This window comes from Podarcis raffonei, chromosome Z (assembly GCF_027172205.1).
Source record: "Podarcis raffonei isolate rPodRaf1 chromosome Z, rPodRaf1.pri, whole genome shotgun sequence".
Lineage (NCBI taxonomy): Eukaryota > Metazoa > Chordata > Lepidosauria > Squamata > Lacertidae > Podarcis > Podarcis raffonei.
In genome coordinates this window covers 2,095,467-2,109,725 of record NC_070621.1, presented here as the reverse complement: position 1 = coordinate 2,109,725, position 14,259 = coordinate 2,095,467, and the positions used below count along the sequence as shown (strand labels likewise).

The 14,259-nt window shown below is 48.9% G+C and overlaps 2 protein-coding genes across 5 annotated transcripts in view; both read left to right on the top strand.

The window, feature by feature from the left end:
• RABGAP1 (RAB GTPase activating protein 1) overlaps positions 1-14,259 on the top strand; it is a 94,205-nt gene that overhangs the window by 39,255 nt on the left and 40,691 nt on the right. For all 4 annotated transcript variants that reach the window (XM_053373275.1, XM_053373274.1, XM_053373273.1 and 1 more), the window contains one exon: positions 1,245-1,395. In XM_053373275.1, the coding sequence (XP_053229250.1) occupies positions 1,245-1,395 (151 nt within the window). The remainder of the gene's footprint in view (positions 1-1,244; positions 1,396-14,259) is intronic.
• GPR21 (G protein-coupled receptor 21) lies at positions 9,301-12,673 on the top strand. Its single transcript, XM_053373292.1, has one exon. The coding sequence runs from the start codon at positions 10,820-10,822 to the stop codon at positions 11,876-11,878; it is 1,059 nt and encodes a 352-aa protein (XP_053229267.1). The 5' UTR covers positions 9,301-10,819; the 3' UTR covers positions 11,879-12,673.

The window sequence follows — 14,259 nt, the reverse complement described above, 5'->3', positions numbered from 1 at the left end:
CTGTAGTTGCTCTCTATCACCCTGTAGTTGTTATACTCCGTTGGGTCTAGGGTTGGATTTTTGAGGAGTAGATACACGGCTGCCTCTTTTAACACACAAGGATGCATTTATCACACCTTTGACCCGTCCACTCACCCCAGCCCAGGTAGTTAATAAGCCAGGGTGGACAAGGATCACTTCATGTGTCCTGTCCATATTCCCAGACCGCATCAATTGGAAATGATCTCACAACACCGAGCTCGATGTTGCATTGAACACCTGGTCAGGTACTCTCACAGTAGCAGCATCTAAATCACTATAGAGCTGAGCAACTTTATCCTTGAAGTGTTTAGCTATCTGGATACAGCTAGTTACTGTCTGCTCCAGAGATCCCCCTCCTGGTCAGGAGTAAGTAACCTCCAGACCACACAGAACAGCTCTGCTGGGCGGCTTCCCAAGGATGCAATGGAGGCAGTGAAATAGGATCTCTTTGCTTCCCTTACTGCCACATGGTAGGCCTGATTATGATCTTGAACAAATGCTCCTTAGTGAGATTTGTGCCTCTTATGCTCCAATCCTCTTCCAGTCTGCCTCATTGACCTCAACTCCTCCATGTACCAAGCCATGAAACAGACCCCACAGGGCCAGAGAGGGTACTCAGAAGTGATCATGTCAAAGGCCCTATGAGTCTCACCATTCCATAGTGGAACTAAGACTTCAACAGGAACACCCCCTCTTGTCCACAGGGAAATTCCCCAGAGGAGTCAAGAATCCACCAAATTCCATCTGTTTCTGGTGGCAGACCATCCTAACTGGTCTCCCACCCTTGTAAGGAGGGACAGACATAGCAAGTCCAAACCTCACCAGGAAGTAATCTGACTATGACAATGGGGTGATAATCAAACACACACCATTTCCAGACCCCTCCCCTCCCCACGTAGATCAAAGGCTACTTCTGTGCATTGGACCCATAACTGTGTGAGACAGATTCAGGTAGGTAGCTGTGTTGGTCTGACGCAGTCAAAATATATAAAAAAATTGTCCAGTAGCACCTTAGAGACCAACTAAGTTTGTTCTTGGTATAAGCTTTCGTGTGCATGTACACTTCTTCAGATACTGAGACAGGCCCATGGTTGCATCATGGACCTGAGGCATCATCAGTGTGGATGTTGTGGATGTTGGAGTCACACAAAACCATTCAGTCCATGGTCTGTATCCTGCACACCCTTCCTGGTTTGATGTCTGGTCTCCTTCCTCTCTTCCAGGCACTTGAATCTGAGTGTGCGACCAAAAACCTTGTCCACGCTGGTGAGAAGCGGAGTCCCTGAAGCTCTCCGGGGGGAGGTTTGGCAGCTGCTTGCAGGATGTCACAACAACGATCACCTGGTGGAGAAGTACCGGATCCTCATCACAAAGGTAGGCCAATGGAACTGTCTGTGCCTGGGGGTGGGGGTGGGGAGAGGTTTAGTCCGACAGCAACTTCAGGAGATTTCCCTGCCTGACACTTTCATCTTTTTGGCACTGATGGCTTTCAGTCTGTTTCTGTGGAATCCTGGAGCCATCTCTGAAGGTTATTGGAGGCTCCTCAGTAAGACCACCTGTAAGGGCGGATGCTTCCTTGAGGGGGCACTGACTCACTGCCGCTGCTCCCCTGTTAATGTGCAACTGTGGCAGAGCTGGGAATGCATTCTAAGGCAGCAGTGGGGTTTATTTATGTCATAACATTTATAGACTGCTTGATTGCAAAGAAAAAATGTTAAAGCGGCCCACAAAAAGAATAAAACAGTTATCAGTAAAAACAGTTAAAAACAGCTATTTAAATCTTTCAAATAATAACTGAAATAACAAGTTAAAGGACTTGTCAGCATTCTGTGTATCTGGATAGGCTTGCCTGAACAGAAATGTTTTCAACAGGCACTAAAAAGTGTATAAGCGGTGCCACCTGGCTGACGTTAATAGTCAGGGAGTTTCAAGTGTGGAAACTGCCATACCAAAAGACTCTCATAGGTGCAGAACGAGTATTATGTGGCACATGTAACAGTTCCGGTTCCACAGATTGAAGAGGGGTTGGGACCAGGAGGACTGTTATGCAGTGGGTCCACTCCTTCCTCCTGGGTTGTGTCTAGAAAGTGCTGCTGAGGCAGGAGTGTTCAGACCCCTGGGCACTCAGTTGGGCTCTGTCCTCTCCCCCATGCTTTTTAACATCTATATGAAGCTGCTGGGCAAGATCATCAGGGGGGTTGGGCTGGGTGTTCATCAGTATGCGGAGGATACCTAGCTCTACCTCTCTTTTAAATCAGAACCAGTGAAGGCGGTGAATGTCCTGTGTGAATGTCTGGAGGTGGCTGGAGGATGGTTAACAGATTGAGGTTGAATTCCAACAAGACAGAAGTACTATTTGGGGGGGATGGGGGAGGGCAGGTGTGGGGGACTCCCTGGTCCTGAATGGCATAACTGAGCCCATATAAGACCAGGTGCACAACCTAGGAGTCATTTTGGACTCACAGCTGTCCATGGAGGTGCAGGTCAATTCTATGTCCAGGGCTGGCTGAGACCCTACCTACCTGTGCACTGTCTTGCCAGAGTGGTACATGCTCTGCTTATCTCCTGGTTGGACTACTGCAACATGCTCTACGTGGGGCTACCTTTGACGGTGACTTGGAAACTACAACTAATCCAGAATGCAGCAGCTAGACTGGGAGTGGCTGCCAGGAGCATATAACACCAGTCCTGAAAGACCTACATTGGCTCCCAGTATGTTTCCAAGCACAATTCAAAGTGTTAGTGCTGACACTCAGGTCCAGACACCTCCTAGGGTCTTCTGGCGGTTCCCTCACTGCAAGAAGTGAAGTTACAGGGAAGTTACAGTTGGCTGTGATGCCCTCCCTGTGGAATGCCCTTCCATCACATGTCAATGAGATAAAGAACTATACCACTTTTAGGGTATAGGTGGTTTTTTTAGGGATAGGCTTTTTAGGGAGGTGGGTGGTCATCTCAGTCTAAACCACTGAGCCTCTTGTGCTTGTTGATCAGAAGGTCAGCGGTTCGAATCCCCACGACGGGGTGAGCTCCCATTGCTCTGTCCAGCTTCTGCCAACCTAGCAGTTCAAAAGCATGTCAGTACAAATAGATAAATAGGTACTGCTGCAGCAGGAAGGTAAACACGTTTCCGTGTGCTCTGGCTTCCCTCACGGTGTCCCGTTGCACCAGAAGCGGTTTAGTCATGCTGGCTACATGACCCAGAAAGCTGTCTGCAGAGAAACGCCAGCTCCCTTGGCTTGAAGCAAAATGAGCGCTGCACCCCATGGTTGCCTTTGACATGACTTAACCATCCAGGGTTCCTTTACAACTTTTAGAATACATCTGAAGGCAGCCCTGTATTGGGAGGTTTTTAATGTTTGACGTTTTATTATGTTTTTATACATGCTGGAAGCTGCCCAGAGTGGCTGGGGCAACCTGGTCAGATGGGTGGGGTATAAATAATATAATAAATCAATTAAGTGGTTGAGTGGGCATATATGTGGTAAAGTGAACTACAACCCTCATCAATCCCAGCCAGCATGTACCAGGGTTGGCAAAGGTTGGTCTGCAATCAGACACATTTGTGGAAAATGGATTTATTGAAAGTTGAGTGGAGCCTGCATTTTCAGAGGCAGAATGTGCATGGAGTAGCAGATGCTGTGGGCAAAAGGCTGTTGCTTGTAAGTATCTCTGAAGCTTCCAGCAGCCCACCATAGGAAGCAGGATGTTGACTAGGTGCACCATTTGGTCTGCTGCGCCCTATGCTTTGTTCATGCCTAGCAGCCTCCTCCAACCTGGGCGATGCTAGTTGAGACTGAGGGGAGTTGTAGTCCAAAACCTCTGGTTGGGGAAGGCTGCTGCCTAAGGTCATAATCTTGTGGTGAAGGGCTTGGGTGCATGGAAAAACTGTAGGCCACCACTCATTATGGTGCCAACCTTTGTAGAAACACAAATACGGCTTTACCATTTAAAAAAATTGTTTCCTCCTTTCTTTTGTTGTTTAAACAACAGCCTCTGTTGCTTCTTTTTTACTTCCACAGGCTTGGATGTGCTCACTGAAAGTGTCAGTCAGCAAAATTAGCTCAGTGGGTTTTTTAAATGCAGCTTGTTTATATTTATTTATAATGCATTGCATATATTATATTGCGTCAACTTCTGGCAGTGCTCTTTTCATCTTCCTTGTTCCTTATGAAAGCATTTAGCCAAACCCAATAAAAGTACAGTTGAATTGGGTTCTAAGTCTGTGACTTAATCCTTGGGGAAGAGTATTTGGGCAGATAGATGGTGGCCTGGTTTTGTGGAGGGCATCAAATTAGTATAATGAATGATGGATGCTATTATCTACCAGGTTGGGAACTGGGTGGGCAGAAATCTGGGATTGCTCAGCAGAAGTAATTAAATCTGTTTGAAAAACTGCCGAGAAGATGGTTGTAATCTCACTGTTCTTTCTGTATTAAAACTGGTGCTAATCCATTTTCTTTATGTCTTACTACAGCCTTGCATTTAACAACTAACCTGGTAGCCTTATAGGACCAGGAATTTCATGCAGGCGAGTGAGTGGGCTGGCAGAAGAGGAACAGACTCTTCCATCCCTCACCCACCAGCCTACTTGGTGTCCATGCTGGGAGTGTAAAAACTGTGATGCATTTGTGAGCGCAGCACTGTGGCAATGAGTTTTAATGTCAACAGACATTTGCAAGATGTATTCTGAGTCTAAATTTGTGGCAGTTGTGTGCCTTAAAGCCACCCACATTTCACGCTGGGGCTCTTGCCAGCTGTGCAGCTCAGAAACCTGTCAAATGAATGTGGTATTTGAGGTGGAATGAAAGAAGGAGACGGTTGCATGCAACCCCCCCCCTTTTGTGGTAACTAGCATGGTAAAGGGTACTGAAGAAGCAGGAAATATAGGAAAGCTCTCCAGTTGGCGGCATTAGCAGCTTCTCCTAGGTTGCTTAGAAGAAGGTTGTGATGCAGCTTTGAAAGAAGAGCATGATTATTTGGAACGGGAAACAGTAATTGCATTCGGGTCCCAGGGAATCTGCCTGGCCTGCTCAGAACCAGACGGAGACAGTGTTACTCACCCACAAGCTTGCATCATGGTATTAATGTGTGGGGTCTGCATAGGAGATTCACTTAATCTTCCTGTACCTGTTGATCCTACCTGTAAATCATGCTCTCCCCACCCCACAAGCACACATACTAGTAGAATGCCACAAACATAAGAGTTTCGAACACCTAGTTTTCTTTGCAAGGCACTGCTCCTTGCTTGCTGCTGGAGCTTATATGTTCTGTGCCAGACCTGCATCTCCTTCTAGTTTCCTCAGGCCAAGTTCTGCCGTTGCTGTCTGCCTTTTGAGACTGGTGCAGTGGGACTTGCTGTCTGAATTGGCTCACAGTATTGATTTAGCTGCCTCCTAGAGCAGGCATAGGCAAACTCGGCCCTCCAGATGTTTTTGGCCTACAACTCCCATGATCCCTAGCTAGCAGGACCTAGTGGTCAGGGATGATGGGAATTGTAGTCCCAAAACATCTGGAGGGCTGAGTTTGCCTATGCCTGTCCTAGATCTTCTTGATTGGGCCACCTGTTACGCTACCCACCAGCTTCTCTTCCCCTTTTCCCCAAAAGCCACCATCAGTTTTCCAGATAATGTCATCTCCCAGGCAGGTGCTGGCCTCCATCAGAATTCTGTCAAAAATGCCAGTTTTGGTGGATTAGGAGTTTGCTAGGCAGACAAGCAAGCAAGAAGTCTGGTTTCTGTGGTTCTGTTCTCTCCTGCCCAAAAGCAGTTGATACTCTCACATGCCTACTTTTTTTGCTATCCTAAAACAGCACCTCTCCACTCTTCTCCAACATCCTGACTGTGCTTGATTTGCAGGAGATTTCTCTCTCTCTCCATGCTGTTGCTCTCCTGGTCTGGAGGGGGGGTGGCGACATCAGGAGGAGAACTAACTCATTTGCATTTTGAATAACAATGCTTTCTGAATTTTGGGTGAGCTTGGTGTAGAATTTGCATTCACTTGGGAAACAGTGAATGCAGCCTGGGAAGGAAAAGAAATGCCACTGGCTTTCTGGATGCCAGCTTCCAATTCTTAGGAAGTTAAATAGCAACTTAAATAGCCCCTTTCAAAATCTTCAGGTTCCTGTCCCTTCAAATTTCGTTACTTTAAAAACATAGGAAGAAGCTTCCTTTATAGTGTGTCAGACCAGGTTCTGCCTCCACAGGAGGCAGCAATGCTTCAGTTGCTGGAAACCACAGGAGGAGAGAGGGCTCTTGTGCTCGAATCTTGCTTGCAGGATCTTGCTTCCAGCCATCTGACTGCCCACTGTGAGAACAGGATGCTGAACTAGATGAGCCATTGGCCTGATCCACCAGGTTATTCTTATGTCCTTTATTTCAATCTATCTCCATATTGTTTATTGGCAGTGACTCTCCAGGGTTCCAGACACGGTTCTTTCCCAGCTCGGTCTGGTGATGCCTGGAATTGAACCTGCGACCATCTGCTTGCAAGCCAGATGCTCTGCCACTGAGCTATAGACCTTTTCCATCTTCTCTTGCCCCCGCTTTTAAAGGCTATATGCCAAGAAACACAGAAGGATGTTGTAGAAGCCAAGATATGCACTTTCTAGCCTAGCTTGGTCCTCTGGCTCTCTCCCTTCTTTGAGAGGGTGGGGGCAAAGGACCAGGGTCTGATTTTTCTCCCTGGGAATTTTGATCTCTTGCTTTACTTTGATAGCCAGACCTGCATCCATCCTTCTGTCACTGCACATTTTTATTTTTAAATAGGCTGAATTTTGTGTGTTGTTTCTTTTTAGAGGCTGCACTGAGCCACAAATGGCTGTTTGGCTTCTCCTTCCGCATGAGTAGCTGCTCCATTGACCCAGCAAGCTGCTGCTTCAGCTTGTGCTGGCTCAGCAAAAGGGGAGCAACAAATGAGGAGATCCATAATGCAACCCTGATGGACTCGCCTAGTTTCCCTGGCAGGTTAATGAACTGCTGTCAGGCTTGGAGTCGAGAGGAGTCCTTTGGGCACATAAGAAGAGCCTGCAAAAGCAGACCAGTGGCCCACACAGCACAGCCTCCCGTTTTCAGAGTGGCCAGCCAGGTGTCTCTGGGAAACCAACAGGCAGGATTTGATCACAGGAGCAATCCCTCATCCTGTAGCTTCCGGTTGAGCTCTGCAGAACGAAACAGAAACACTGAACGCATCAAATGTGGGAAGCCTCTTTCTGGTGGCACGCTGGCTGTTTTCACTGTGACATCCAGGAGATGCTGAGTAAATGCAACTCCAAAAGGAGCTGGTGGAGTGTCTGAAAGGCCTGTCGGTTGGGATATCTCTGAAAACCAACTCCCTTTCTCAGCTAGGACTCAAAACCTTTGTTTCAGAAGTTTGTCCTTGATGACTTTTGCTGCTCTGTCCTCACTGGTGCGTCTATGCCCCACATGGCAGAAGGTCCTTACGTTAACACACCCATATGTGTTGGTAGCAGCTGCTGCAGCTCTGGAGCCATTTCCCCAGCAGATGTCTCTGGAGCGAATAGAACTGGATGAAGTGAGAGCTGCTACAGTAAATCTTCTGGCCCTTTTGCCTTTCCATTCAACCAGTTAGAAAGTTTTTCAGGAGAATACATATCCAGGCATGTGTCAAATAAATCTGGCTGTCACTTCACAACAGCAGAGATTGGGATTGGCACTTCGTCCCCCAACAGGCAGGTGGGTATTGTCCCAATAGCAGTGCTGACACCCATTTACAGAACTCTTTGTGGATTAAATCAGTTGAGTTCTGGCTTCCATTCCTTTCCCAGTACAGTTCAAGCCACTGGTTATAGAATATAGTCGTACATCGGAAGTTGAATGCCTTTTGGTTCCTGAACGCTGCGTTTTGGTTCCTGAACGCTGCAAATGCAGAAGTGATTGTTCCGGTTTGCGAACATTCTTTGGAACCCAAACATCCGACACAGGTTCCACGATTGACTGCAGGAATTTCCTGCAGTCAACTGGAAGCCATGCTTTACTTTCCGAATGTTTTGGAAGTCGAACGGACTTCTGAAACGGATTCCATTCGACTTCCGAGGTACGACTGTAGTAGAATTGTAGAGTTGGAAGGGACTCTGAGGGTCACCTAGTCCAAGCCCCTGGAATGCAGTAATCGCAACTAAAGAATCCCTGACAAGTGGCCATCCAGCCTCCCTTTTAAAACCTCCAGGGGAGGAAAGTCCACACACAGCCTTCCAAGACAGTCTGTTTCAGACCATCAAAAAGTTCTTCCTAATGTTTAGTCACAATATGCTTTCCTGCCATTTGAATCCATTGGTTTGGGTCCTGTCCTCTGGAGCAGAAGAAAACAGGCTTGCTCCATCTTAGGTGACAGCCCTTTAGATATTTGAAGATCATATTTCCTCTCAGTCTTCTGTTTTCCTAAACACCCCCCCCCACTCCCCCAACCATTCCTCATAAGCAGGGCTGTCTTTACCCAGGGGTGCAGGGCACTCAGGCACTGAATTCTGGGGGGGCCGTACCACTGAAGCCGCCTAAGCTCTTAACTATCTACCTGTTACGAAAAAATAAGTAATTTTGATCAAGCTGACATTCAAAGCTGGCCTCCCCCCCGGCCGCTTTCTCCTCCCCAGAGTCCCGTCCTGCGTGGAGAGGCGTTGCTCTCTCGCCCACCATCAGAATGGCTGCTGCATCCCTCCTCCTTCCTCCTCCTGGGGAGCTTTTAAAAGCGCCTGGATGTGAAGCTGCATGCCTTTGCGGAGCTTGGGCGCCCGGCTCTTGAGGGGCGACAGCAGCAAGACTCAGAAGGGCAGGCCACCACCGCCATGGCCTTGCCTGCAACCACGGAGAAGTATATCGTGGGTGTAGACGTGGGCAGTAAATTTTGGGGCATTGGGCGGATCTTTGCACCCTGGCGCGCATATGCTAAAGACAGCCCTGCTCATAAGGCTTGTTTTCCAGGACCTTTATTACCTATAAAGAGTTTGTGTGTGAACCTGCTAGCCTCAATTACGGCTGTTGTATGTGTCACTGAAGCAAGGTTGTGGCTTCTCTGAGAAACGTTTAAAGTTGTCTTTGTGTCCTGGCCTGTTCAGGATCCACAAGCCATAGTTTCCTCAATTGGACATAACAGGAAACTATGGCTTAACTGTGGCTTCCTGGTTGGTTTATTCATTCACACAGAGGAGCCAGCGAAGTGCCTAAATGCAGGTGCTTGAAGCTTATTCATATGGTGGCTTATTAAGCTAAGATTTGATCAAGGGATTGCAGCCATTGTGTTTGCTTCTATAGAGGCTTTGATGCTCTTGCACAGTTCCTACTTATTGTAAGTCAGATATCTTTCAGTTGTGTCTTCCCCATAATGCCCAGGTCACTATCATTTAGTGGCGATTTTGTATAGGACCTGTTAAGAGCATGGCAGAGCATAATTGCCAAGCTTAAACATCTCAGTGGGCATGGGAGTGTGCCAGCTGGGTTGGGTTCAGATGGTTTAAACCACGTGGAGAGTGTGTCTTGGGAGAGAGAGCGTGCACTTTGGGATGTGTGAAGCATGCCGTCTGCCCCGACCCCTCGCAGCCCACTCCCATGCGTCTAACTCAGAAGGGCATATTAGGATTTTTGCTGCACATCTTAGGTCAAGAAGTACAGCTTTGGGGGAAAAACAACAACTTAATGCCTTGGTGATCAGCCAAGGAAAGACGCGTTGCAAACCTGTAAGGGAACTGGACCTCGGAGCGCACGATTACTCTTCGCACCTCCGAGAGCCCCTTCAGAAGAACGAAGCGGGTGGGCTTGGCTCCTGGCAGACTCCGCCGCGGCCCCTCTTTGCTAAAGGGCGGGGCGCTCCTCTTTGGAGATGAGGGGGCGCACCGGCGATCGAGCCGGGAAACGAGGGCGCGCGCGCCTTTGCTGCGGCTACCCGGGCGCGGAAGGGAGGCTCTTGGCTGCGCCCCCACCCCTCCAGTCGCCGCCGCCGTCGCCTGGATCGTCTTCCTTTGTCCGCCCCCTCCCTCACACCTGGGTTCCTCCCCCTGCGCCGCGCAGGCTCTTCTGCGGCGGGCAGCTGCTCTGCCTGGCTGGGCGCATCAAAAGCAGCCGCTGCCGCGTCCCTCTGCGTCTGCTCCCGGCGCTCGCTTCGCCTTTGTCCTTCTCGGCTGCAGGTAGGCAGGAGGGCAGCTCAGCCTAGCCCAGCCGTGGGGGAGGGGGAGGGACCCGCAGGCCGGACCCTCTCTTCTTCCTCCTCTTTCATCACTCCTGCATCGACGGAGAGGTGCGGGATCCGGCGCGGCGGCGGCGCCCATTCTCCAGCCGGCTGCGGAGAGGCTAGCCGAAGTCCTGCGGCGTTGTGGGTGAGGAGGCCGGCTTGTTCGCGTCCTGAAGCTATGGGAGGGGGGGATGCTGTAAAGGCACCCCTCCCTCCTTTCCTTTTCATCTAGCACCCGCCCTCGCGTGGCTATTGCTGGATCTCCTCCCCCCCCCCATTGCACAAGCAAGCGAGCTTCCCTCCATCCCTTTTCTCTATCGCCCCCCCTTCCACGCATCTGTGCGTGGTGTGTTGCTGAGCTGCCAGCAGAGAGAGAGAGAGAGGAGGAGGAGGAGGGGGCGGTGGCTGTGGAGGCTGCAGCCAAAAGAGCTGGTGTTTCCTGGAGGGAGCCACTGCGGACAATGCCCAGCAGCTCCAGGGAGCCTCTGCATCCCTCTCCATCTCCTGTTTGGGCTTTGACAAGGTGGCACGTGTGGCAGCCGCAATGACAGCAGAAGCAGCCAGGCAGCATCCACCATCAGTGGCGGCAGAGTGAGGGGGTTTCTGCCACCGACGCAAGATGAATGCCTCCCTCGATGGTAGCAACCACAGCAGCAGCAGGCCCTTCTGCCTCCTGGCTGCCGGCTATCCCGAGGCCTTGGACATCTGCCTGCTGGAGCTGATCGTCATTGTCTTCCTCACCGTCCTCATAATCTCGGGCAACATTGTGGTCATCTTCGTCTTCCACTGTGCGCCACTGCTGAACCACCACACGACAAGCTACTTCATCCAGACCATGGCCTACGCTGACCTCCTGGTGGGTGTGAGCTGCCTGGTGCCTTCACTCTCTCTGCTGCACTACCGGGTCACCTTCTTGCCGGAGTCTGTGATCTGCAGAGCCTTTGGCTACGTGGTCTCCGTGCTCAAGAGCGTCTCCATGACCTCCCTGGCCTGCATCAGCGTGGACAGGTACATCGCCATCACCAAGCCTCTGTCCTACAACACCCTGGTCACCCCCTGCCGCCTCCGGGTTTGCATCCTGTTCATCTGGCTGTACTCGGGAGCCGTGTTCCTCCCGGCTTTCTTTGACTGGGGAAAGCCCGGCTATCACGGGGATGTTTTTCAGTGGTGTGCTGACTCCTGGGACACCTGGGCCATCTTCACCCTCTTCATCATCATCATGCTGTACGCACCGGCAGCCTTTGTGGTCTGCTTCACCTATTTCAGCATCTTCCGCATTTGCCAGCAGCACACAAAAGAGATCAATGAGAGGCGCGTGCGGTTCAGCTCCCAAGAAGGGGAAGCGGCTGATGCCCAGCCATGCCCAGACAAGCGCTATGCCATGGTTCTCCTGCGCATCACCAGTGTCTTCTACATCCTCTGGCTCCCCTACATAATCTACTTCCTCTTGGAGAGCTCTTCTGTCTACCACAGCCGAGCAGCCTCCTTCCTGACCACCTGGCTTGCCATCAGCAACAGCTTCTGCAACTGTGTCATCTACAGCCTGTCCAACAGCGTCTTTCAGAAAGGCTTGAAGCGCCTCTCTGGTGCTGTTTGTGTCTCTTGCGCCAGGCACCGGGCGCCAAAGGAGTCCTCCGCCTCGAGGAGCAAAAGACCTTCAAATGGGTGTCCTGCGTAAGATACAGATTGCTCCGACAAAAAAACAACAACAACAGAAAAAAGATTAAAGATATTGCCAGGTTTGCAAAAATAACTAAAAAAGTGACAAGAACACACAAATTTTCTCTGAGAAATGCTGCTGAAGAACTGGAGATTTCCACAAGCATGTCTGTTTTAGTGTTTCACTTTACAAACGTCCTTGTGTGAGGCGGGTTTGGTGACCTGGCACCTGTGTTTCCAAAACTGAGCGCTCCTCCTCCTCCTCCCCTTTCTCTCTTGTTTGGAGTGCCTGCCAGTGCTGGGCTTGCAAGACCTCTGGCAAAAGAGACATTTGTGTTCTTCCTTTAAAGCTTGGGCATTTTCGGAGAGCTTTGATCTTGCGTGTCAATGTGGGAATGTGTAAATGGTCTGATGGTATACTCCCTGATTAGTTGCTTTTGTTTTTCTGTGCAAATGCCAAAGTATATTTCAGAATTCTTAACATAAGGGGCCAAAGTATAGTCTCCCTGACTTCCCCCCAACCCCATTTCCCCCATAGTCCTATAAACAAATAATGTAAACACTTGAACATTTGATTTTGTCGCGTGATACAGCCACACCACATGTGATTAATCAGTATTCTGACCTCCCCACCTCCCCCGATGCTTTTTCCAAAAACTTCTCATCCTGAGTGCCCTGTTAGAATGCTCATATGTGATTTACAGTACAGTGTTTGCTTTTTTATTTTTTAAAAAAATGTTTGTGTAGTAGTTGGGATGACTTTGAAGCAGACAAAATTTAGCAGTTGAATAAAGTATTTTCTTTTTCTAAGTAAGTGGAGAAAATATTTTGACCATCCTTATTGCTCTGGATATGTAGGCGGCAGCTTGAGAATGGAACAAAGGCATTCTCATTAGAAACCAGTGTGCGCTCAATTTTTGTTGTTATTTTGAGGAAATTTCTTTTTAAAAAACTTTCCTTTTAAATATTGAATTCCTCTAATACTTTACATACAGCTTTAGTAGCAAAACAAGAGTGAAGCATTATACTCCTAAATAACTTGTATTTTCAAGAAAGGTGCAATATTTTGGATTTCCAATTGGGAAACTGGGGACTCCTTCCTCCTGTTAGGGTAGGTGGGCTTGAAATCTGTTCAAAAACCCCAGGAGCCAAATGCATTTCTGGTTTACCAAATGGAAAGAGGAGTTGGGCTCAGTGAACTTTCCTGGGGTGTCCTGTATGCCCCCATTTGAGGAAAGCAGAGCAATCTCTAAGCAGATCAGTGTTCTGGGTACAGCACTCCCTGTTGTCCCTATCACACCCCTGGCACTGCCTTGGCATGATAAGTTTCTTTTGTGGGAGAAATATACAGAAAGCAGACTGCTAGTCATGATGGCTATAAAGTACATTTCTGATCACAATTCAAAGTGTTGGTGCTGACTTTTAAAGCCCTAAACGGCCTTGGCCCAGTATACCTAAAGGAGTGTCTCCATTCCCATTGTTCAACCTGGACACTCAGGTCCAGCTCCAAGGGCCTTCTGGCGGTTCCCTCCCTGTGAGAAGTGAGGTTACAGGGAACCAGGCAGAGGTCCTTCTTGGTGGTGGCACCTGCCCTGTGGAATGCCCTCCCATCAGATGTCAAGGAAATAAAAAACTACCGTGGTATCTCTGGTTATGAACTTAATTTGTTCTGGAGGTCCATTCTTAACCTGAAACCGTTCTTAAGCTGAGGTACCACTTTAGCTAATGGGGCCTCCCGCTGCCGCCGGTGCATCATTTCTGTTCTCATCCTGAGGTAAAGTTCTTAACCTGAGAAACTACCGGGTTAGCGGAGTCTGTAACCCGTAGTGTTTGTAACCCAAGGTGTTTGTAACCCGAGGTACCACTGTATCTGACTTTTATAAGACATCTGAAGGCAGCCCTGTTTTGGGAAGTTTTTAATGTTTGATTGTTTATCGTGTTTTTAATATTCTGTTGGGAGCCACCCAGAGTGGCTGGGGAAACCCAGCCAGATGGGCAGAGTATTAGTAATAATAATAATAATAGTAATAATAATAATAATAGTTGTTGTTATGAATCTCCCAGTTCAAAGTCAGTCGACCTTTGAATACCAGTTATTAGAGGGGAGCAACAGAGCAGGAGGGCTGTTTTCATGCCTGCCTTGTGGGCTTCCCAAGAGGCATTCCTTTGTCCACTGTTGGAAATGGCAATGTGGTGCTTTGGGCTGATTCATCAAGGTTTTCCTATTAATTTCTTTTCTTTGTCTACTGGAGGGACAAGTAGGTGTACAGAACCTGAACTCTCACTTTCTGGCTGCAGGTGACCTGCTCTCTTCCCCTTACTGGGATTACTGGTTATGCTCCCCACTTTTTCAAGCTTATCTTCTCCGGTCATATTTTGGTGAGTTTTAAAACAGAGACA